The sequence below is a fragment of the Bipolaris sorokiniana genome (assembly GCF_000338995.1).
Source record: "Bipolaris sorokiniana ND90Pr unplaced genomic scaffold COCSAscaffold_6, whole genome shotgun sequence".
Classification (NCBI taxonomy): domain Eukaryota; kingdom Fungi; phylum Ascomycota; class Dothideomycetes; order Pleosporales; family Pleosporaceae; genus Bipolaris; species Bipolaris sorokiniana.
The window spans coordinates 821,069-842,632 of record NW_006911900.1 but is presented as its reverse complement, the minus strand read 5'-3'; the positions used below and the strand labels follow the sequence as shown (position 1 = coordinate 842,632).

The following is a 21,564-nucleotide window of genomic DNA, read 5'->3' as shown; positions in this document are numbered from 1 at the left end:
CGATTTCTCCTACTCTCAGCTACGCTCTACATCCAAGATAACTACCGATTCAGCTCGGTTTATGCTCTCATCCAATTATTTACCCCAGCCCAGGAACTACTACACAAACGAACAAAACCACCAGCCAAACCAGACCCGAACTATATCCTTTTCGGATATCTTTAGTACCGTTAAACCATCCAGGACCAACCATGCCCAACACAAAGTTTAGATTCATTCAGCTAACAATGCGTCGTAGTAGTGAAACCAGTAGAAACAGCTTAAACACTAATTTTTAAGAAAAAAAATGCCTAACTTCGGAATACCAAAAATATCTAACCGTCGCTCCTACGCAAAAAAAATGAGGGTTAAAAAAAAAGGTCCCCGCCCGAAACCTCCAGCTACAGTCAATAAAACCCGGTTCCTTGGCTAACAAGCCTCACCATTGTAACCCTAGCTCAACCTTACTTCCTCCCATGCACCTCTGCGCTGTCCTATCGCATACTCATTTCCGAAATGGCCCTTTTCCTTTACCCTTTACCCTCGGCCAGAAAAAAGAAGAGCCCCATTTGCTACTATGAAGTGGCGCGTGACCACCCACGGGTAACCATTTTTTTTTGCTTCGCTGGCCGCCTTTTGCGCGCATACTTTAGCCCTTGCACAAAAGTGCCTTGCGCGCAAAAGTGTACATGGACCCCGCTGATTCGCCACCTGTAAACGCCACTAACTTTGGCGAGCGACCAATTCTCGTGCGGCAGCACATGTGCGTTTGGGGGCGCTAGCGGCGTGGGACGCTGTGTATGGACGGGAGCTGAAAGGTAGCTATGCTGGGGTTTTGGGGCAAGGCCACCACTCAACGCATGTTGTCGCGGTGTGTGTGTGTGATGTGCGGAGTTCTGGAATGCGGTTCATGGGCGTTTCTTGGGGGCTGTTGTTCTTTAAAGGGAAAACGGGCTGCCCCCCCTCGTGTTCCCACTATTTGAATTCCCTGGTTGTACCCTTTATCTTGCCTTTCTTTTAAGCTTTTCTGATCTGCTTGCTTTGCAGCTCAGGATTATTTCGCGCTGTTGTTGTTGTTGCTGCTGCTGCTGCTTTCGCTATTTGCACGTTGGTGCGCGACTGTCTCTTCTGAAACCCAGGGCGTTCCCTCACTCTCTCACTTTCACTCTCGCTGGCAACTGGGAAGAAAGAAAAGTAAACGCAGTCTTTACCGAGGAAAACTTTACATCACATCACGTCACATCACTCAATTACACGAATTGTACGAATATCAACGACTCGTTGATCATTACCATCACACCGCGTATCCTGCTATCAAGCAATCAACACTCATCAATCTACCAACAACCAACAAAATCACACATACACACATCATGGCACCCACACCAAATACCTCCAACATCCCCGACGCCCCACCAGCCCTCTCCTCAAACACACCCTCCCGCAGCGACGGCTTCAGTCCCGGCGCCATTATCGGCATCGTCATAGCCATCGTCATCCTCATCCTGACCGTCCCCCTCATCGCCGTTTGCCTGCGCCGCTACGAAAAGTCGCGTCTGCGCGAAACACCCAAGAGCCCCGGGAGCAGCTGCGCCAGCCTGCGGAGCGTGCAGGAAGACCACAGTCTGAAAAGTATTCTCGTTACGAAGGAGCTGTCGCGCTCGAGTGTGCGGATGGAGCGGGCGGACGAGAGAGTACGGAGGCCGGAGGAGGTGTATGGGGGCGGGAGGGAGAGGGAGAGGGCGTGGAGTTGTACTGAGGTGCATGGTGGAGAGAAGTAGAGGGAGTTGCGGTGGGTTTTTTCTTTAGATGAGGATTTTTTCGAGTTCGAAGGGTGTGAAGCGCCTAAAAGAAGACTTATTTCCGCCTGCGAGGGCAGTTTGCGTTAATTTATGCTGAGATAATGTAGCGTTTTTACTGTTCAAGAGGGGCTGGTCCTCCCGGGAACTGCCCTTCTCCTTTGTTATCGGCTTTCCGCTTAGTTCTTGACGCTGGTGGAGTGTCGAAATGACTGCCCAGATGTAGGATTGGGAATATTCCAGTATTAATAGAGTGCGTTACAGCGCGTCAAATACTAAAGAGGTTCGATACTTGACTATAGTCGTCGATACAGATGCATCTGCATCCGCATATTCTCAAGCTCAATCGGATAACTCAGCCTATCATCCAACCTAAACCATCGGCTGTCATCTTCTTTCACTTTCTCCCAACTCGCAATCTCATCTTTGCCTCTCTCGTTCTTGTTGCTACTGGCTTGGTCCAGGAGCGTGTGATCGAGAAGCCATTGCATAGGGTACTTTTTCTCTGCTCCGTTCAGCGTAACCGAGGAGTAACTTCCGGGGCTGTCGACAACTAGAAGTAGGGATCCGGGCTCCATTATTGAAGTGAGCTGGAGGAGGAATTTCTGAGTGAGAGGGAGGGATGTGGAGTAGAGTTCATTGAGGGTAAAGAGCAGAGTGATTAGGTTTGCGTCTCGTAACTGCGATGTCATATCCGATGCAGACGCTTGAAGAACGTCTTGTTGGTGGAAGGTAATCGATATCTGCGCTGAGTCCAGGAAGGACACATTTGCCGCCTTTGCAGCAGCTGATGCGTACTTTGACAGTATCGGTGCAGTCGTAAGGTGTTTTGCCAGGTTCTCCACTACCACATTCCAGTCTGCAATATCAACAGCCGTAACCTCCATCTTTTCCACATTCGCCGCCCTCTCATCTTCCCCCTCCTTTTGCTCCACCATCTTGCCTGCAAGCAATTTCTGTAATCCCCCCAGAGCAACAATTTCCGCCCCAGCTCCACCACCCAAGCACACAACTTTCCGACTCTTAACACTATCAGATCCGTCGGCATTAGGTATGGTTTCTTCCAAGTCGAATCCCAGCTCTTGTCTCAAATCCCAAAACAAGTCCAAATACCCCAACGCCCGACTCGGACTCCACCGCGCAGCATACATCTCGAGATACTCCTCCTTGCCAAACGCAGCCGCAAAATCCCGATTAAACAAATGTCCCTTGACCTCCTGCAAGAGCGGCCCAAAATCAATACTCAGCCGCTCCGCGAACGAATTCCGGAATATATTCAATAAAAGCTGCTGGAGTTCAATGGGGATCAGTGCCTTCGCCTCGCTTTTCCCTGGTTCTTCTCCCAAGCGCCGTTCGGACCGTGGTTTAGGAGGAGCTTTGGTTGCTTCCCTTTGCGCCTTGCGCTTTGCGTTTAGTTTTGAATTCGGGGCCATTATTCCAACAACAAAAAAAGTAATTCGTAAATTACCAGTCCAGTTAGTCCAAGAGATTGAGAGGGTAGGAAAACGCAGATATTGGGGATACAGAAAGTCCTTCTTTATCGATAATAATCGTACTTATTAAGCGAAAGAAGGGTTTGATTCGCCGCTACTGACGTTACGAATCTCCACCTCGGAACGGTTCCGATGGCGATACGTACTAACCCGACCTCGGGTCGATGCAACGGTTCGTATGGGGTGTCTGAGTCACGGGTGTCCTCTTGCTTTTGACATCTGAAAAGAATTAGATTCCACAGCCTAAACCTTCTTGTCGTTATAATCTTCGTCATGCGTCTCCCGTACGTGCCCGACCCCCCAAACTTCACGTCGGAAGAGGATAGAGCGGTGGAGCAGCGGGTGCGAGAGAGGCGGGGTGAGAAGGGGTTGATAGCGTTGGATCGGACGTTGCTGCATTCTCCACCAGTGGCTGATGGATGGTGAGTAGAGAGAAAATGTTCAACTATTCTTACTTGGCTTCGAGTGCTGATTGTGTGTTAGGAATTCATTCCTAGGCTCCATCCGTACAAAGACCAGTCTCCCCACTTCAATCCGTGAAACGGCAATCTGTCGCGTCGCAGTTCTAAACCGAGCGTGGTATGAGTGGGAATCGCATTCTCCTATTCTCTCATCTGTATCAGGTAATTGTTTTCCTCAGATCACCACACACTGTTCACAAGACTAATTGCCCCAGACATCACCCTACAACAAGTGGAAGCAGTCCTGAAATCTCCACCTCGTTCACCCTTCGTAGATGTACTGGGTCCTTCTCTCTCCACGCTATTAGCGTACACAGACGCCATGACACTGGATGTCCAAGTTCCTGATTCTGTATTTGCGGAACTCAAAAAATCATTCAGTGAGCGCGAGGTTGTTGAGATAACAGCCACAATCGCGGCGTACAACTGCGTGAGTCGTTTCCTCGTTGCGCTGGATGTTGGAGAGAGGAACGCGCAGACAGGACCCAAGGAAGGCGGAAAGGAGTAGAGTTAGGGTATTCGTATATTATTGTGTGATATGTAAGATATCAATATACACACGTGATTTCCAACATTCCGTCTCGAGACCTTTCCCTATCTCTAGTGAACTTCATGCATCGGCGAAGATACTCAGCCTTCTCGAGCCCTTCCCAAACAGGTCTCTCACGCCTTCCTGCTCTGCCTAGCAATCTTCCTCCTCTGCGCCAACATATGAGAGAACAGGATGTACGAGCCAGGCACATAGATGGCCAGGATAGCCCAAAGCGCGTACCCAAACAATTCATTCCTCTGGCTTGCGAGCGGGATGGCCTGGTACACCAACCAACATTCGGACGAGATGCCTAGCGGGTAGAGCACGAGGAAAGTGTTGTATCTCAGCCATGTCCAGAGCTTCGGTACTCCGGCCCCCGCTAGAGAGAAGACAAAGTACGAGTAACGGATGACTTCTGTGACGGACCAGGCAAGCAGCATAGTAGTGTAGGCCGGCGAATGGCGCGTTGAGAAAGGGAAAGCGTAGGGCGAGGCAATGAGATGGACGAGCAGAAAGCGTGAGGCAACCTGCATAAGTGTAGTCAAGAGAGGTGCTCTGACGATGCCTAATCTACACGTTAGCCTTTTTGCACTCGTATCCAATTTCTCTGTTTGTAAACATACCAACCAGACTATGGAGCACCTCTAGTCCTGCCAGACTCTGCACAGTCCTTGTGTAGTATTCGAGGTTGTCGTACACTTTTGCACTCGATAGTCCTCTCTGTATCGCAGTGGGCCAATCACCATTGCCGAAGAACGCAACCGCCTTGTGTGCATTCAATACCTCATTGCCTCCGATGGTAGCGGTATGGTAAAGAACGCCTGCCCACAGCGCAGCAGATACGGCATTGTAAGTCAGGAGATAGGCGTTCTTCGCCCCCGATTGTTTCGCAGGCCTTTGATCGTTTGGTGCAGCGGCCTGTCTTGTGGTCGATTTGGACGACATTATGGTCTTGTTGTAGTAGTTTCTCTTCAAGAAGAAAGGAGAAAGGAATTGGTAGTATTAAAAAAATGGGGTTGGCTGCAAAGAGTCTACGTGTGCCTAACACTCTGAGCTACAACATTTCGACGAAAGGCCTCGGCTTGCGTTCCTGACGAACCCCTGCTCGCTTGGCGTGGCCGATGCCGGGATGTCATGTGTGATGAGATCATGGCACGTTTTTTACAACTCTATCCCCTTGACTTCGGTATCCGAGTGATTTATCATCAAATTATTTCAGGTGTGATGAATAGCACAAAAATATTACGATATACAAGTTCATGCATTCCACGTGACATTCGAATCTGAAAAAGAGAGAAAAAACTAGTTAGACTCGTCGAGCTGACTACGGCATTGATAGAAGAAATGCTAGCCCTTAACGCCCAAGTATGCAATGCAGCAAATGACAGAAACGCCGCAGTAGAAAAGCCTAGATAGATTTGTAGGATGCAAAGAAAATCGAGATTAGGAATGCAAGCCTGGGTATCGTTGAACATCCCAAGTATAACTCAGCCAAAATTGAGACCTCCTGAAAAAGGAAAATAAACGAGGACGCTGCGGAAAGGTACAGTTCTCATAGTTCAGAGTCTCAGACTATCAGAGGAAGACCTGGATCATGCTTTTCTTGTTTGATACGTTCTTGTCGCAGCCTTCAACGACACAGGTCTTGAACGGGTTAGTGCTAACCGGCCTTTCTTTGCCCTTTGCAGTACGTTTAGCAGCACGATTCGTGGTGCATTCTCCACAGTAAACCTGTTTATGTTAGTTGCAAGCTCCAACATAAGTAAAAACTGGACTTACATGACCGCAGCCTTTGACAATCCACACCTGTCTTTTAATCTCATCGCTACCCACACATAGCTCTTCCTCGCAATTTGGGCAGATGAGCGCACCTTCCTCTTCCGGACTCCTTGTGAAGCCCTCAGGTGCTTGAGGTGGCGCCTCGTAGGTAGGTGGAGGTGCTGGTGCTTCGCGTGCTGCCTGCCCATAATTGAAGCCAGTGCCCTCAAAGTCCATGACAGGTGCAATGAAGCCCAAACGGATATGTGTATGGCCTCGGGATGAATTCCGGTGGGGAGCAACAGGCTCATGGAAACGGCCCGCGGTGCGGTTGATCTGGGCATTGAAACGATCGACTTGAGCCCGAAGATGTGTAAAGCGACCGTTGAGCGTACCGAAAAGATCCAAGACATTGTCGAGCTCCCGAGTCCTGCGCCGTCGAATTTCGGCTTCTGGCAGGGCATTTTCTCGTAAAAACTCGACCTCGTCCCCGTCAGAGTTGTTGCCAGCAAGATTCGGTGGTGGTAGGCGTCTGGGATTGATTGTCCGGGAAGAAATAAATTCAATATCAGGGGAACTTGGTTCAGGAGCTGGTGTAGCCATTCTCCACTCTTCTTCACCATTGTCGAGGTCAATTATGATATCCATGCCCCGCGGTAAGCGGGGTCCTCCATTTGCACGAGCACGGTTCGGGTCTTGCTGGTCAACGTGATCGTGTCGTTGCCGGCCGCTGTTGCCATCCTGACTAGCTCCGTACCCAGAGTCGTCGGCGGTGAGGTCGATGATAATGTCGTCGTCGTCATCGTGGTTATCGTGGTCACCGTTGTCGTCCTCTTGGTCAACCCTACTCAAGTCCGGGCCCACATCCTCCTCTTCCCCTGTTAGGTCAACAGATCCAACATCAGGTTCCCTCGATGATCCAGCTGGCCGTCGGTAGTCGAAGCCGTCTCCGGGGAAGCGCACTGAAGCCGAAGAAGCCATGTTTTCCATCCTGGGAAGGTGGAGTCCCGCAGGGCGTGGTTGTGTGGCGGTGGATGATGAGGCGCGTTCTATAGGAGGTCGGGCTGCGCGCAAGGCAGACTCAAAGGCAGGCGCTCTTCTGGGTTGCTGGAGGTGATGGCGGCGGGCGTGTGGGTCCTCGTAGTTATTGTGGGCGGCGTCCTGAGCGTGGTCATAGTAGGCGGGGCGTGGGAGGTGGTGTTCGATAAGCGGGAGGCCCGAGGGGTAGCGCGGCTGAGTTTGGTGAGGGTGGATGTCCGGGAAGGGGTTGTATCTCCACGCAGGTGAGGCCGAGCCCTCATCGTCGTCGTCGTCCATTTGTTCATGCGAGCGCTGGACCGAGTCTTTGTTAGCGTCGCTGTGCTCGGCCGCCGCAAGCTTCGCCCGTTGGGCCGGCACTCACCTTCTCTCGTCTGTGCGTGTACCCAAACGGCAGCTCTTCCCCTTCCATGCCGGCGGTGGGTGTGTGGTGTGGCGTAGGGAGTCGTGAATGTGCGGAGTACCTGGCGAGAAGAGCAGCCAGCAGAGAGCGGACGGCGTCGAGTTGAGCGGGCCGTCGTGTCGTAGCGCTGGTGTGCTAACGTCGGCGAAACTCGTTGTCCCTGGTGGCAACCATTGCATGGCGCTTCGGGAGCGACCCGACATAACAAACGTCACCCTCACTCTCACTACCGCCCCGGATCGAGATTAGACAAAAAAAAACAAAGACAATTCCTCAATCATATTCCACAGCCTTCCATTCATCTTACCACATTAATCACCATTGCAGCGTTCAATTCATGTTGCCTGTGCCCACCAGCATTCATTCGAGCGAAACGTGACGTAGTAGTACTCGGACTCGTAATCAGCAACACGCCGGAAATGACTTCTTGATTGCTAAGCTGAGGCAAGCACACCTCATATTCTGCATTATCGCTACAACCCAGTTTGCGCCTTGAATTTTTTTTTCGACCAGGAACATGGTCGCCCCGAAGCTGGCCGTCTTCGTTGATGCTTCAACCATTCTAAGCCAAACTACTCTCTTTCACAACCTACTGAAGTAGTCCAACCCAACGGCCTCTGCCATTTGCTCATAATTCCTCGGCTTTTCATCCTTTGCACTTGTCGCTCTAAACCAACAAGTCTTTCCAAAAAAATAGCGCTCCAGTTGTTTGTGAGCTTATAGTATTACAAGTTCAATCAGTACTGCGTCCTAGCTTAAGGGGCAGCCAATACCGCCAAACCACCCTCTGGTGTCAGAGCCACCACACTCTCAGCCTTTCCACTCCATGCAACGTCCTTGACTGGTAGTGCCTTCCTCACAAGTTCGGCCCAGCTCTTGGTTGCCTTTGTGAACTGCTGCACCGACACGCTACCAGTGCCACCAATCGCCAGATACATGCCGCTGTAGTCCCATTCACAGCACGTGACCAGGCTTCCAGACTCGAGTGTGTAAATGACCGTTTGCTTCCGGATATCCCAGACAGAGACGGTGGTAGAACCTTGCTGGGCAACAGCGAACCAAGTACCGTTTTCAGCAAACTTGAGGTCCACAATAGGAGCACCTGTTTCTAATTGGGCCATAGCAACACCGGTCTTAATGTCGTAAATGCGGATGTTGCCATCGGAGCTGCCGACAAAGAAGAGCATACCATCAACGTGGAAGGCAACACAGGTGATTTCCGCTTCGATGTAAACCTGAGACACGGTCTTGAACGAAGTAAGCTCGTGAACAGCATAGTGCTTGTCCGCACCCGCTGTTGCGAGCATCTTTCCACTGGGGTGAACAGAAATGGACGTAATAGCTCCAGCATGCGATCCCACTTGAGCAACCTCGTTACCCTGCTCGAAAATCTTGGCGACACCAGCCGATGTTCCAACAACTGCGCGGCCTCCACACCAAGCTGCTGCTGTGATGGCGCTACCAGCGTTGAAGGTCTGTGTAACCCTGCCCTCGGCCAGCGCATAGATGCCAGCTGTCCCGTCTGATCCACCAAACAAGACCAGACCGTCTTCTTGTACGGCAATGTTGCTGCTACCTGGGTATATAGCCTCTGTTGTCTTGACCAGGTCGTAGTTGGTGATGACTTCACCAGTAGCCCAGCCTGCTGGTACAGCTCGTTTTCGGCGCGAACCGAACAATCTGTGTCCTGTTAGTATATGTTTTCTAGGTCGCGTACTAGGTACCTACTCTTGCTGTGTGTCGTCAACCACCTCGATCAGATCCTGAGGCAGGCCCTGGTTATCGACTTGCATAGCATCACCCTGGGCGCCCCCGCTGATGGTGACATTTGACAGGGCCTCGCGCGCCTCATCTCGCTCTTTTGTTATACGTGCAATTACCCGTGTAGCGGCGTCGTTCTGGTACAGGGCGGTACTCAGCTCTTGTCTCGTTTGCGCCAGGTGCTGCTTGAGCGTATGTGTCTCTAGTACCAGGGCGTCCCATTCGTTTTGGAAGGCACTGAGCATGGCAGGTATTGAGGTGAAGTTGGGCGCGCGTGGGGTCACGACATTGGGCGACTTGAGCTCGATGAGGTCCTCAGTCGCCAGGTCTTCTCCCGTAACCGGGTCGGTGTGGTGTTCTGCGATGTGCGCTTCAATCAGACGCTTCTCGAAGACGTTGCCCGACTTGCGCGAGGCAACAGGCTCGCGGGGAGCTTCTCCAGAGATTGCACAGAGCATGTTGACGTGTTGTTGGTGTTTGTGATATTGAGGCTGGATGCTCGGTCGCGTTTGAACTTTTCCCATGATAGGATGCGCGCTAGTTTGTTGGTACGTAGCTATGTGGACCGTGCGAGTCCTCCGCAAACCATCACTACTATGTATGTCTTCATCTCATCTCGTATCGAACTTGAAGTTTTTCCTTCCCAAATAAACGATATTCAAGAATCAGTATTTTTTATACAGAGATGAACCAAGTGAATTCAGATTGGAGCAAAATATACTACTCCAACCTGAGAGACTATGTCAAAAGCATAGCAACCTCGGGTGTGTGTTCGATCAGGGTACATACATACTGACAACATGCAGCACAACAGAATCCTAAACAACAATTTGGGTATGTTGTTGTGTATTGGAATTGAGACGCGCACGCCTTGTCCAACTCAGCTCTTGAGGTAATACTGTAAGTACATCAGGCCAAGGCACGTAACCTCTCAGCTGCCATCACATGCTCCATCTGTCCGAGCTCAAGGAAAAATAAGTTCGTGATAAAGAAATTCCTTCAGAGTTGCAGATGCTTCTTCCGTACTGCATCCGACCCGTTTGCCGTGTTTTTGTAACGAGGCATGTCGGCACCGGACACTCTACACCAGCCCCGGTCCGACAGACAGCCAATCGCTGCGCAGGCGGGCCGAGATGCGTCCAACCGGATTGCTCCATCTACGCCCACTTTTCGCGTGCCACTTGACATTGACCTAGACGATCTAATCCTCTCCGTCCCTACCCCGGAATCCACAGCCTCGTGCATATCATTACACATTCGAGCCCTAAATGGTATTTTTCCCGGGTAAACAAGCTACTCTAGCGCGCGTCTCCCAGCCTTTCCACACCGGCATGCTGCTTCTTTGGCGATGGCATCGTTGCCAAGCCCACCATCCTAACATCCTAACCATGACGGTATTGCGGGGAAGCGCGTCTTGGTTGCATCTCGAGCGGCTGTAGCCATACATACGAGGCTTTTTAACCGAGATCACAATGCTTGGATTGCTGCTGTAGTACCTTGACTAGTAGAAACCATGGCACTGCCTCAACTATAAGAGGCGTCTGACATCCTCCATTGATCAGCATCCACTCCGGTCTCTGTCTTTCTCAATACCACCAGGCACCATGATAACCAAAGGGCTTCTCGCCCTCGGATCGGCAATCCCTGCCTTTGCAGGCTCCCTTGTCCAACGTCAAAGCACGCCTCTCGACGACTGCCCTGGCTACGCAGTCAGTAACGTCCAGAACGACGGTTCCCGGGTTACTGCGGACCTCACTCTTGCCGGTACTGCTTGCAATGCCTATGGTGAAGATCTCACTGATCTCAAGCTCGAGGTCGAGTATCAGACTGGTCCGTTATAAAGCCATTTTGATCCATTGACAATATACTAATTCCCACCGACAGAGGATCGCCTTCATGTGAAGATCTACGATGCCGCTGAACAGGTCTTCCAGATCCAGGAATCGGTCTGGCCTCGCCCTTCTGATGACGAGGGCACCGACCCTGAAAAGTCGGCTTTGACTTTCACTTGGAACGATAGCCCGTTTTCTTTTGCCATCAAACGTAGGGCCACCAATGAGACGCTCTTCGATACTTCAGCAGCTTCTCTTGTTTTCGAGACGCAGTATCTTCGCTTGAGGACCGCTCTGCCACCTTTGCCAAACCTGTACGGTCTTGGTGAATCGACGGATGCTTTCCATCTCAACACCACCAATTATACGCGAACCGTAAGTCTCTGCCTCTCTGCTATCATGAACGTGGTACTGATTTGGTTAGCTTTGGAACCGAGATGCTTACGGCACGCCACCAGGATCCAACCTCTATGGAGCTCACCCGATCTACTTTGATCACCGCGGTGAGAATGGTACTCACGGTGTTTTCTTGGCTAGCTCTGAGGGTATGGACATCAAGATTGATGATACTGACGGCCAGTTCCTTGAGTACAACACTCTCGGTGGTGTTCTTGATTTCTACTTCCTTGCTGGACCCGGCCCTAAGGAAGTTGCAACTCAATACTCGGCACTTTCTGGCTTGCCTGCTATGATGCCTTACTGGGGTTTCGGCTCACATCAGTGCAAGTATGGATACCGTGATGTTTGGGAGGTTGCTGAGGTTGTGGCAAACTACTCTGCTGCTGATATTCCACTTGAGGTGAGATTCTACATTCTGAAAACAACAGGCTTGTTGTGCTAACTTTTCTAGACCATGTGGACCGATATCGACTACATGGAGCTTCGCCGCCTGTTCACCCTGGATCCCGAGCGTTACCCGCTTGAGCTTGTTCGCCAGCTTGTAGACTATTTACATGCTCACCAACAGCACTACATTGTGATGGTCAACTCTGCTGTCTGGAGCGGTGACTATGATGCCTACAACAACGGTGCAAAGCTTGAAGTCTTCCAGAAGACGAGCAACGGCTCCTTCGAACAGGGTGCTGTCTGGCCAGGCCCTACTGTTTTCCCAGATTGGTTTCATCCCAATACCCAGAAATACTGGGATGAGGAATTCGCTCGCTTCTTCGACCCCGCTACTGGTGTTGATATCGATGGACTTTGGAATGACATGAACGAACCCGCCAACTTCTGCCCATACCCCTGCTCAGACCCTGAGGGTAAGTTTCGTCTTCCACTGATAAGATTGACATACTAATAATCGAATAGCCTATTCTGAGGAGTCCAAGAACCCACCCGAGCCACCGGCGGTGCGCACTTCTGCAGGTCGCCAAATCCCTGGCTTCCCAGCAGGTTTCCAGCCACAGTCTAACTCTAGCATTGCAAGGCGTTCTGTTGTGAAGGGACCATCTAGCATGCGTCCATCCAAGCGTCAAGCGCCTAACAGCGCTGGAGATGCTAAGCACCTCGGTCTTCCCGGTCGTGATCTGATCAACCCTAAATACCAGATCCACAACGAAGCCGGTTCAATCAGCAACAGGACCCTGGCTACGGATATCAAGAATTACGATGGTTCTTACCACTACGATACGCACAACTTCTGGGGTTCGATGATGAGTATCACCTCTCACAAGTCTATGCAAGCTCGTCGTCCCGAAAGACGTCCATTCATTATCACTAGGTCGTCTGTGAGTCTAATACATTCTCCCCACTGGAATCCGAATATTAATTTTTGAATAGTTCCCTGGTCTTGGTTCCTACCTCGGAAAGTGGCTTGGTGACAACGTCTCCGAGTGGGCTCAATACCGCTTCTCGATTGCCGGCATTTTGAACTTCAACACCATCTTCCAGATCCCCATGGTCGGTCCCGATATTTGCGGTTTCGCCGGAAACACGACCGAGACTCTCTGCGCCCGCTGGACCACTCTCGGTGCTTTCTACCCATTCATGAGGAACCACGCCGGTGACACTTCCATCAGCCAAGAATACTACCGCTGGCCTCTCACCAGGGCTGCAGCCAAGAACGCCATCGCAGTCAGGTACAGGCTCTTGGACTACTTCTACACGGCCTTCCACCGCCAGACCACCACCGGTCTACCCAGCTTGAACCCCCTCTTCTTCCATTACCCCGCCGACGCCAAAACCTTCGGTATCGAGCACCAATTCTTCTACGGCGACAGCATCCTCGTCTCGCCCGTCCTTGAAGAAAATTCCACCTCCGTCTCGATCTACCTCCCCAAGGACGTCTTCTACGACTACTGGACTGGCAAGCGCATCCAAGGAAACGGCGAAAACATCAACCTCACCGACGTAGGCTTTGACACCATCCCTCTCCACATCAAAGGCGGATCCATCCTCCCTCTGCGCGCTGAATCCGCAAACACAACCACCGAGCTCCGCAAGCAAAATTTTGTCCTCTGGATCGCACCAAACGCTACCAACCAAGCCTCTGGCTCCCTCTACCTCGATGATGGAGATTCCCTCGAGCAGAAGTCTACTTCGCTCATTAACTTCTCCTTCAACAACGGCGCGTTCAGCATGAGCGGCGATTTCGGATTCGAGACTGAGCTTGTTATTCAGAATATTACTATCCTGGGTACTTCACAGAGCGTACAGGGCCCTGTTGCGCTTACCAAGGGCTGGGAACATAACTTTGGGACTGGCGCTGGTATGCCGCAGTTTAATGGTGGTGCCGCGGAGTCGCGTCGCGGTGCTGCTACGGTTTGGGGATTGGTTGCGGGCATTGTTAGTGTTTGGTCGAGCTTGTAAGTTAGATGGAGAGTTTGAACATGAAGGGGTTCAATGATTAGTGGGAGGTTTTTGATGGCTTTTGGTTACGAAGCATCTGTCGACATGTATAGTTCATTTGCAAAGTTTTGTTTATCAAACAGCTTTCTTTGTTCGTTACAGTCTTGACTTGTTGAAAGTACTGCTTGCCACATTTGAGACTTTGAGCTTTAGTCATAGTTACTTCGGTATATTTCACGACACTGGTACCGCTGTACACGTAACTCAAAAAAGAAAAGAAAATACAGTAACGTACATCCCTTCGTAACGGAACAACCGTCGTAACGGACAAAATTACAGGTACTTTGACTTTATAGCAACAGCATAGCTTGCAATCATCGCGAAGACTATATTGGCCTATCTAGGTATATACCAAAGTTGATTCTGAGTCGATGCATGCCCATTAATGTAAAAATTACAATCGTGTAGACACCTTCTTTCTGGATATGCGAAGATGCCTGCTTTATCATAATAATACGACCCATGATTTACAAGACCACAAAGATTATTTCTATCCGTCATAAAACATCTATCGTTACTGTATACATCTAGGTATTCAATAAAATCGTCCGGGCCTGCTCACTGGCGGTAGGGGCTGGTCGGTGAACTGATTTGTGCGTGGTCGCCACACGGCCTGGTACCTCAGTATCTGATGCACCAATCAGTAGTGCTGACATAATCTCAATAACTGAGCTAGCCGAATAGGGGTAAGCTCAAAGCAACAAGTCACCTGACATCTTGAGCTTACTGGATAAGCATCATAGTTATAACGACAGATCTAGAAAAGGACGATGCTATCAAGAAGCACAAGAAAACAAATAGGGCACATTGACTCGTGGCAGAAGATCTACAACGACGTGAAGACCCGACGAAGCCAAGGCTTTGACGAGCAAGAACCTATCCCACCGTTCATGACTGCGCTATGGCGAAGGGGCCCTGCGACGCATATAGAGACTACCGCAGAGAAAGCACGCAAACAGCACGATACAGAGAATAACTCAGGGCGTTGTTTGAGCACCTATACAGATAGCAGTGGCATAAATGGCGTGACAGGGGCAGCGGCAGTGTGCCCGCTGATCCAGCAGACTCGCGTCGTGTACATGGGACCAAACACGGTCTCAACAGTGCATGCAGCTGAGCTACAAGGGGTTAGTTTAGCACTGCAAACCGGAGAACAATACATCGAGGCGGGCGGCAAGCATAGAGAAATCGCCATCTACACAGACAACTAAGCCACCATCTGGTCGGTAGCAAAGGCGGAAGGAAGATCGGGAGTTTACATTCTCTAGGAAATTGCAAGCCAGGTCTAGCGGCTCCAGAATATAGGAAGAGTGGTAACAGTCCGCTGGGTACCAGCTCACGTAGGAATTCCAGGGAACGAAGCGGCTGACTAAGCGGTTAAAGAATCAACTGGACAGAGGGCGGATGACCGTAGAGGCCTACTAGCAGAGAGTCTTTCTATACTGTATCCACTCAAGTCTACGCTTAGAAGATAGTGCAAGACACAAGCAGAGAGAGCATAGGCAGCCAAATGGAAAGCTGGAACTAGAGGAAGAGCAACTTCTAGGCTTTTACCGCTACCAATACGGAGGTGCCTTTCAAAAGTATTGTCTGACGCTAATCTCGGCGATTCGGCGCAACTCTTCTTGGCGCAACTCCCACCTTCGAGCTGAGGAGCTGTTTGATCAGCCTACCTGCCACTACGTAGTTATCTTCTTACTATGGCTCCTTATACTGATATATATACCCGTACCTTAGTAATCGCGCTAAAGTCACCTCCTATTGGCAAGAATACGTCACAAGTTGCTGTGCTAACTGGTGTTAATCCTCGTACTGTCGATCGTATCTATAGTAGAGCTATTGCTGCAGGCTTTGAGCCAAACGAACTTCCTATTAAGATCCTTCCACACCACGTTCAGGATGCTCCAAAGACTGGTAGACCTACTAAGCAGGCAGAGGAGGTGAAGGAGCAGATATTCCAACAAGTACGACACGATAGATATGGACGAGAGAAGAGCTGTGCTGACCTTGCTGGTGGGCTCAGTCTCCAAGGAGTCGAGATCTCTGCCTCTACCGTCTAGAGGGTATTAAGAGCAGCAGGATACAGGAAGACCAAGCCAACGAGGAAGCCTGGGTTGACACAGGAGATGAGGAGTGCTCGTCTTAAGTGGGCATTAGAGCATAAGGACTGGACGTTGGAGGACTGGAAGAATGTCATCTAGACAGACGAGACGTCCGTAGTAATTAACCACCGACGTAGGGGCTATAGAGTCTAGAGAAAGGCAGATGAGAGAGTAGTTAAGAGCTATATCCGTGAGAGGTGGAAGGGATACTCTGAGTTCATGTTCTGGGGCTGCTTCTCGTACGATAAGAAGGGTCCATGCCATATCTACCAGCTAGAGACAAAGGCAGAGAAAGAGGATGCTGCTCGTCAGATTAAGCAGCTGAACGCTGAGCTTGAGCCTCTACAGAGAGAGGAATGGGAGCTGTCAGAGTCCATAAGGAGGACAGGGCTACGTAATAAGCGTGGCAGAAAGCCTCAATGGAGATGGACAGAGAAGACAGGCAAGCTGGTGCGCACGTCTGGAGGTGGCATAGACTGGTGGAGATATCAGACCTGCGTTCTAATCCCAAAGCTGATTCCTTTCGCTAAAAAATGCCTCCAAGATAGACCTCAGACTGTTGTAATGGAGGATAAGGCACCTAGCCACGCCCACCACTATCAAAGTGTGATCTATCGCCTGCACGATGTCGAGAGACTACTCTGGTGTGGTAACTCGCCAGACTGTAACTGTATTAAGCCATGCTGGTTCTATATAAAGAGAGAGACTACGAAGAAAGGAGCTCCACAGTCAAGGGCTGAGGCAGTTAGAATCTGGCAGAACTGCTGGAGAGATCTCTCGCAACTCAAGATCCAAGCCTGGATTGAGCGAATTCTTGTACATATTCAAAAGATAATTGAGCTACAAGGTGGTAATGAGTACATAGAGGGGAGAGACAAGCCTCGGCTAAGGCGGCCGTACTTCGGATAGATTATTCTTGGCAGACAATACTTTTGAAAGGCACCTCCGTAAAGGAGATGCTTAAACTAACGTACCCCACCAGTAAGCTGCGCACACCAGTAAGCTGCGCACCCCACCCAACTTGACGCGACTCTCCACACAACCACCATAATGCCGCGACAACAACGTTCTGTACAGACTGCTCGTGAAGGTAGACTTTGTCTTGCTGTATTATCGTATCAAAATAATTAAAAAAATCTCTCCGCGCCCTTGCAGCAGCGTATAATGTGCCGGAATCAATACTACGAACGCGCCTCCGCGGTACCCAGCCACGCTCAGAGACTGTAACGGTTCGAGTACACATTGAACTGATATCCGAAAGGGATCCGAACATGGGCGCGCACTAGCCGAGGGCAGATCTGCTGATATAAAACCCCACCTTCTCCATACCGTAGCTCGATAGATTTTTGATATCCTTTCGTACAAGGCCTATAGGTGTCTATTCGAATCAAGGCTCGTTTGATGTCCCACGCACTCCCATATGCCTCTGAGTGACACTACCGCCGATACTGATCCGAGTAGTCTTGCCTGCGCCGTTACAAGTACTTTAAAGATACTATCAGCCATTTTAATCTATTATTCTAGATCGGCTGATAAGCTCGTATATATGCTGATGCTATCGCAGTTACTGTTCTTTCTATGAAGAACTCTAGCTACTAATCGATATAGATCGATATATTGCAATCAGCTGATCTAGCTTCGGATGAACCTAGTATCTAGAGTTTTTCAGCTTCTTTAGCCGTGGTTTTCTCTTAACCCTTATTGTTACCCTAGGTCTTGCTAAGAATCTAGCCTAAATAGTACTAGTTCTTACGTAAACGCTAAGTCTTTTATAGTAGACTTTGCTAGAACCTTCGATTAAACGCGTAATCCAGGCTCATAACCTGTTGTAATAAGGAGGGTGCTACTTATTCTATAGCTAGCTTAGAGGTAGAGTCGTCTACTTGTCTAGCGATAGACTCAGAGGTAGCGAATCGATAGGTTCTAGGATGAAAAGAGAGAAATGCTAGGGGAGAGAGATTGAAGAATTAGATTGATCCGATCTTATCTAGTTGTCTGCACTAGTAGTCTGCTTTATGCTTGTAATCTGCTCTACTTTCTATCTACTAGCTATTCTACTACTATATATATTAGCTATACTAGATTCTAGAAGAATCTATCTAGTAGTAGATTACGTATCTATAGACGTAATTGTAAAGGGCTGCGCCCGTGATCTCTACTGAAGAGGATCACGTGATCTTCGACCACGTGATATACCTTCTGTACGGACACGTGATCAGAAGCGAGCAGGTATAAGAGAAGTCTGTACTTAGTTATCTTCTCTTTTTCTTATCTTTTAGCTTCTGTACGATAGGTAGAAGCATACTTATTTGCTAGGCCTCTCCGCCTATAACATAAGCTAAAAGATTACTTTAACTCTTCTTACTCTTTTCTCTCGTATGGAGCGAGAGAGAATTAAGAATATAAAATGAATAAGATATAACGATAGGGCTATATAAGCCTATACCAAACCTAGAACTTAGTAACGCCCCGCTAAGGCCTCTGACGTACGAGGAGCTCGCAGAAAGCTAGAGCTAACTTAATATAATGAATAATCTACTCTAATAAAACCTAGACTAAATAGCTATAAGACTTAAGGATACTAAAGGCGTACGAGAAGAACTCTAAGAGATGAAAGCCCTTTTTCTCTATACGGTATAGGGGCAAGCTACCCCTAACGTACAGACTCCTAATCTCACGCTAAGTATAGAAAGTTAGTAACCTTCTAGCTAGCCTCTAGCTACGCCTACGCCCGTATAAGAGTTTAGAAAAGCTAGACTCTCTAATATTAGAATCTTTAAGAAAGGCTTACACGAAGAATACACGCAGTAGAAGATATAAATCTATACGAAACTATCAGCAGATTACCTAGCTTACCTTATAGAGTTCTACTAAGCTCACTATATAATCTCCTATATAGGAGAACTAGCCTTTTTAGCATTATAGGCTTACGTATAAGACTTTACGAGCAGAAATCTATTACCTAGCTTAAGTAAGCTTTAGGAGCAACTAAACGCGTTCTTTAAAGACCCTTTAATTAAGTAAAAAGCTCTATAGTATCTCTGTACGACTAAGTAAGAAAAAGGCGAGTTTCTTTTCTACGTACGAGCTTTTAATCTAAAGTTTAACGAAGCTAGTTTCGGACAAGATAACGACGCGCTAAAAATTAACTATCTTAAGAATTCTCTTAATAGGAAGCTACTACGCTACTAAGCTAGGTACTAGCCTCCTTTAAACGAGACGTACGACGCCTTTGTTTATCGACTTAGGAATACTTAGGAGAATCTTAAAGTAATTAACTAACTCTCGTCTAACGCGCTCTCTTACTCAACCTCTCTTCCTACGTCTACTTTAGCTGCCGTAGACGAAATGGACTAAACGCCTAATGTAGGCGCTATACGTCCCTGTATAAGGAACGAGTACTAGGGTACATAAAACTAAATTACTTAACGCAAGGAGGAGGGTAGCTGCCTACGCTATAGTATTTACAGCCACCTTATATAATAGTGTAAAGCAGCAGTCCTAAAACGCACGCGCAAGCCAGAGACTATAATAAAAGTTCTAGCTGCTACCTTAGAAGATAAGAGCTCGGACGAGGGAAAAGAGGAGCCCTAGTCTAAAAACGCTAACTAGGGTAGCTAAAGCAGGTTAAGTAGGTTGTACGACCTGTCTAAGAGCTACTTCACTAACTAAAGCCTACTTAGCTAATATCTATAGACGTAATCATTAATCTTTTAAAAAACGCTACTACTATAATTAATAATAGGTACTGCACTTATGCGATAGTATATAAAAGACTTATATAAGAACTTAACCTACCGCGCGTATCTATCTCTACTAGAGAGATTAAAGGTATTAATAACTAGAAGAGTACCGTAGGAGCTATTACTCAATTTACTATAGACGTTAGAGGGATTAAGCGAAAAGCAGCCGCTTTTATCACCACGTCTACGTACGAGTACGACATCATCTTAGGGAAAACTTAGCTTAAAGATATAGGAGGTGTTATTAATGCAGCTAGACGAATACTTCTTTTTCTACGTTACGATCTCTCTATACCTAGCATAGAGAGAACTAAACTACTATAGAACTTCGCCGCAATCTCAGTAGCTATCTTTTAGGCCTACGTACGACGAAGCTAAAAACAGCCAGCTCTGTAAGTCTTTGCTACTAGTCTTTAGAATATTAAAAAAGCTCTCTGCCTAAAGATATAGCTAACTATAGCAGAAGTAACTAAGTCGCTTTCTTTATACTTATAACTATACGCCTCCCTATTTACCCTAAAGAAAGGAGACGAGCTCCCACCTCTACGAGGCCCAGACGTTAACTATAAGATCGAACTAATTCCTAAGGATGACGGGAAGCTGCTAGAAGTCCTGTACGGACCTTTCTATAATATATCTAGAGATGAACTACTAGTACTACGCAAGATACTATATAAGTTACTTAAGAAAGGGTTCATCCGCGTAAGTAACTCTCCCGCCGCGTTACTAGTCCTCTTCGTATGGAAACCTAAGGGAGGACTAAGATTCTACGTAGACTACCGCGCCCTAAATGCGCTAACTCGTAAGAACTGTTATCTACTGCCTCTTATATAGGAGACGCTAAATTAAGTCGGATAAGTAAAGTAGTATACAAAGCTTAATATTATAGCCGCCTTTTATAAAATTCGGATTACTAAGGGCTAAGAATAGATAACTGCTTTCCGCACCTGGTTTGGGTCGTATAAGTGGCTAGTTACTTCTTTTAAGCTTACTAACGCTTCTAGCACATTCTAGCGCTATATTAACTAGACGCTGCGCGAGTTTCTAGACGATTTCGCTTCCGCCTACTTAGACGATATTCTAATCTATACGGATAGCTTAATATCCTAATATTACGACTACGTATAGTAAGTAATTGAGCGTCTGTAAGCTGCGGGACTACAGCTTAAACTTAAGAAGTATAAGTTTAACGTCTAACGTACGAAATACTTAGGATTTATTCTTAAAGTAGGGAAGAGCGTCTTAATAGACACGGAGAAGATAAGAGCTATTTAAGAATAGGAAGCTCTAGCTACTATACGAGACGTAAGAGAGTTTCTTAAGTTCGCTAATTTCTACCGCAGATTTATCCCTAACTTCTTAAGACTAGTAGAACCTCTCGTACGGTTAATAAGAAAAGACGCTAAATTCAAATAGGGCCGAGACCAAGAGCTAAGCTTTACCGCCCTTAAGGAAGCTTTCCTTTCTAATGAAGTGTTAGCTGCCTTCGACCTAGACAGGCGGACAGTAGTAGAGTGTAACTTATCTAGATAAGCAATAAGTGCTGTACTTCTATAAGAAGACGACGAAGGTACCCTACGTATAATAGCTTACTTCTCCTGAAAGCTACTAGTTTATAAAGCGAACTACCTAATCTACGACAAAGAGCTACTAGCGGTAATCTACTGCTTAAAAGAGTAGAACGCTAAACTATGAGGCGTATAAGAATTTGAAGTAGTTATAGACTATAAGAACCTAGAATACTTTACTTATAAGTAAAAGCTCTCTAAACGCTACGTACGATGGAACTTAGAACTAGCCCCGCTTCCTAAATATG

The 21,564-nt window shown here is 48.2% G+C and overlaps 9 protein-coding genes across 9 annotated transcripts; 5 read left to right on the top strand and 4 right to left on the bottom strand.

Moving 5' to 3' along the window:
* Positions 1–1,349: 1,349 nt before the first annotated feature.
* On the top strand, positions 1,350–1,760 carry COCSADRAFT_88813 (uncharacterized protein; the record flags this gene model as incomplete). The annotated part of the gene is made up of 1 exon (XM_007701253.1): positions 1,350–1,760. A coding segment is annotated over one exon (411 nt), but the record flags the coding sequence as incomplete, so codon positions are not given.
* A 157-nt stretch (positions 1,761–1,917) lies between these two features.
* Positions 1,918–3,300, bottom strand: COCSADRAFT_315908 (uncharacterized protein). The gene has a single exon (XM_007701252.1). The coding sequence runs from the start codon at positions 3,209–3,211 to the stop codon at positions 2,075–2,077; it is 1,137 nt and encodes a 378-aa protein (XP_007699442.1). The 5' UTR covers positions 3,212–3,300; the 3' UTR covers positions 1,918–2,074.
* A 244-nt stretch (positions 3,301–3,544) lies between these two features.
* Positions 3,545–4,240, top strand: COCSADRAFT_88543 (uncharacterized protein; the record flags this gene model as incomplete). Its single annotated transcript, XM_007701251.1, has 3 exons — positions 3,545–3,693; positions 3,755–3,894; positions 3,948–4,240. The coding sequence occupies 3 exons, from the start codon at positions 3,545–3,547 to the stop codon at positions 4,238–4,240; spliced, it is 582 nt and encodes a 193-aa protein (XP_007699441.1).
* A 155-nt stretch (positions 4,241–4,395) lies between these two features.
* On the bottom strand, positions 4,396–5,209 carry COCSADRAFT_159899 (uncharacterized protein; the record flags this gene model as incomplete). Its single annotated transcript, XM_007701250.1, has 2 exons — positions 4,396–4,829; positions 4,888–5,209. 2 exons carry the CDS (start codon positions 5,207–5,209, stop codon positions 4,396–4,398), a joined length of 756 nt encoding a protein of 251 aa, XP_007699440.1.
* A 243-nt stretch (positions 5,210–5,452) lies between these two features.
* COCSADRAFT_141211 (uncharacterized protein) lies at positions 5,453–7,585 on the bottom strand. The gene is made up of 3 exons (XM_007701249.1): positions 7,425–7,585; positions 6,044–7,354; positions 5,453–5,995 (listed from the first exon to the last, which is right to left on the bottom strand). The coding sequence occupies exons 1-3, from the start codon at positions 7,470–7,472 to the stop codon at positions 5,840–5,842; spliced, it is 1,515 nt and encodes a 504-aa protein (XP_007699439.1). The 5' UTR covers positions 7,473–7,585; the 3' UTR covers positions 5,453–5,839.
* Positions 7,586–8,218: 633 nt separating this feature from the next.
* Positions 8,219–9,682, bottom strand: COCSADRAFT_88462 (uncharacterized protein; the record flags this gene model as incomplete). Its single annotated transcript, XM_007701248.1, has 2 exons — positions 8,219–9,143; positions 9,192–9,682. The coding sequence occupies 2 exons, from the start codon at positions 9,680–9,682 to the stop codon at positions 8,219–8,221; spliced, it is 1,416 nt and encodes a 471-aa protein (XP_007699438.1).
* Positions 9,683–10,614: 932 nt separating this feature from the next.
* On the top strand, positions 10,615–14,203 carry COCSADRAFT_36260 (glycoside hydrolase family 31 protein). Its single transcript, XM_007700942.1, has 6 exons — positions 10,615–11,054; positions 11,109–11,431; positions 11,481–11,855; positions 11,907–12,315; positions 12,365–12,783; positions 12,836–14,203. Exons 1-6 carry the CDS (start codon positions 10,829–10,831, stop codon positions 13,862–13,864), a joined length of 2,781 nt encoding a protein of 926 aa, XP_007699132.1. The 5' UTR covers positions 10,615–10,828; the 3' UTR covers positions 13,865–14,203.
* Positions 14,204–15,603: 1,400 nt separating this feature from the next.
* On the top strand, positions 15,604–15,963 carry COCSADRAFT_87651 (uncharacterized protein; the record flags this gene model as incomplete). Its single annotated transcript, XM_007701247.1, has 1 exon — positions 15,604–15,963. One exon carries the CDS (start codon positions 15,604–15,606, stop codon positions 15,961–15,963), a length of 360 nt encoding a protein of 119 aa, XP_007699437.1.
* Positions 15,964–15,966: 3 nt separating this feature from the next.
* On the top strand, positions 15,967–16,953 carry COCSADRAFT_356125 (uncharacterized protein). The gene has a single exon (XM_007701246.1). It carries the CDS (start codon positions 16,225–16,227, stop codon positions 16,912–16,914), a length of 690 nt encoding a protein of 229 aa, XP_007699436.1. The 5' UTR covers positions 15,967–16,224; the 3' UTR covers positions 16,915–16,953.
* Positions 16,954–21,564: the final 4,611 nt, after the last annotated feature.

Bases quoted from the DNA above. Each gene is read 5' to 3' on its own strand.
- COCSADRAFT_315908 (XM_007701252.1), bottom strand. From the start codon at position 3,211: ATGGCCCCGAATTCAAAACTAAACGCAAAGCGCAAGGCGCAAAGGGAA.
- COCSADRAFT_141211 (XM_007701249.1), bottom strand. From the start codon at position 7,472: ATGGAAGGGGAAGAGCTGCCGTTTGGGTACACGCACAGACGAGAGAAG. The intron at 7,355-7,424 runs GTGAGTGCCGGC...GACTCGGTCCAG, and splicing joins ACACGCACAGACGAGAGAAG to CGCTCGCATGAACAAATGGA. The intron at 5,996-6,043 runs GTAAGTCCAGTT...TAACATAAACAG, and splicing joins TTGTCAAAGGCTGCGGTCAT to GTTTACTGTGGAGAATGCAC.
- COCSADRAFT_36260 (XM_007700942.1), top strand. From the start codon at position 10,829: ATGATAACCAAAGGGCTTCTCGCCCTCGGATCGGCAATCCCTGCCTTT. The intron at 11,856-11,906 runs GTGAGATTCTAC...TAACTTTTCTAG, and splicing joins CTGCTGATATTCCACTTGAG to ACCATGTGGACCGATATCGA. The intron at 12,316-12,364 runs GTAAGTTTCGTC...ATAATCGAATAG, and splicing joins CCCCTGCTCAGACCCTGAGG to CCTATTCTGAGGAGTCCAAG.
- COCSADRAFT_356125 (XM_007701246.1), top strand. From the start codon at position 16,225: ATGTTCTGGGGCTGCTTCTCGTACGATAAGAAGGGTCCATGCCATATC.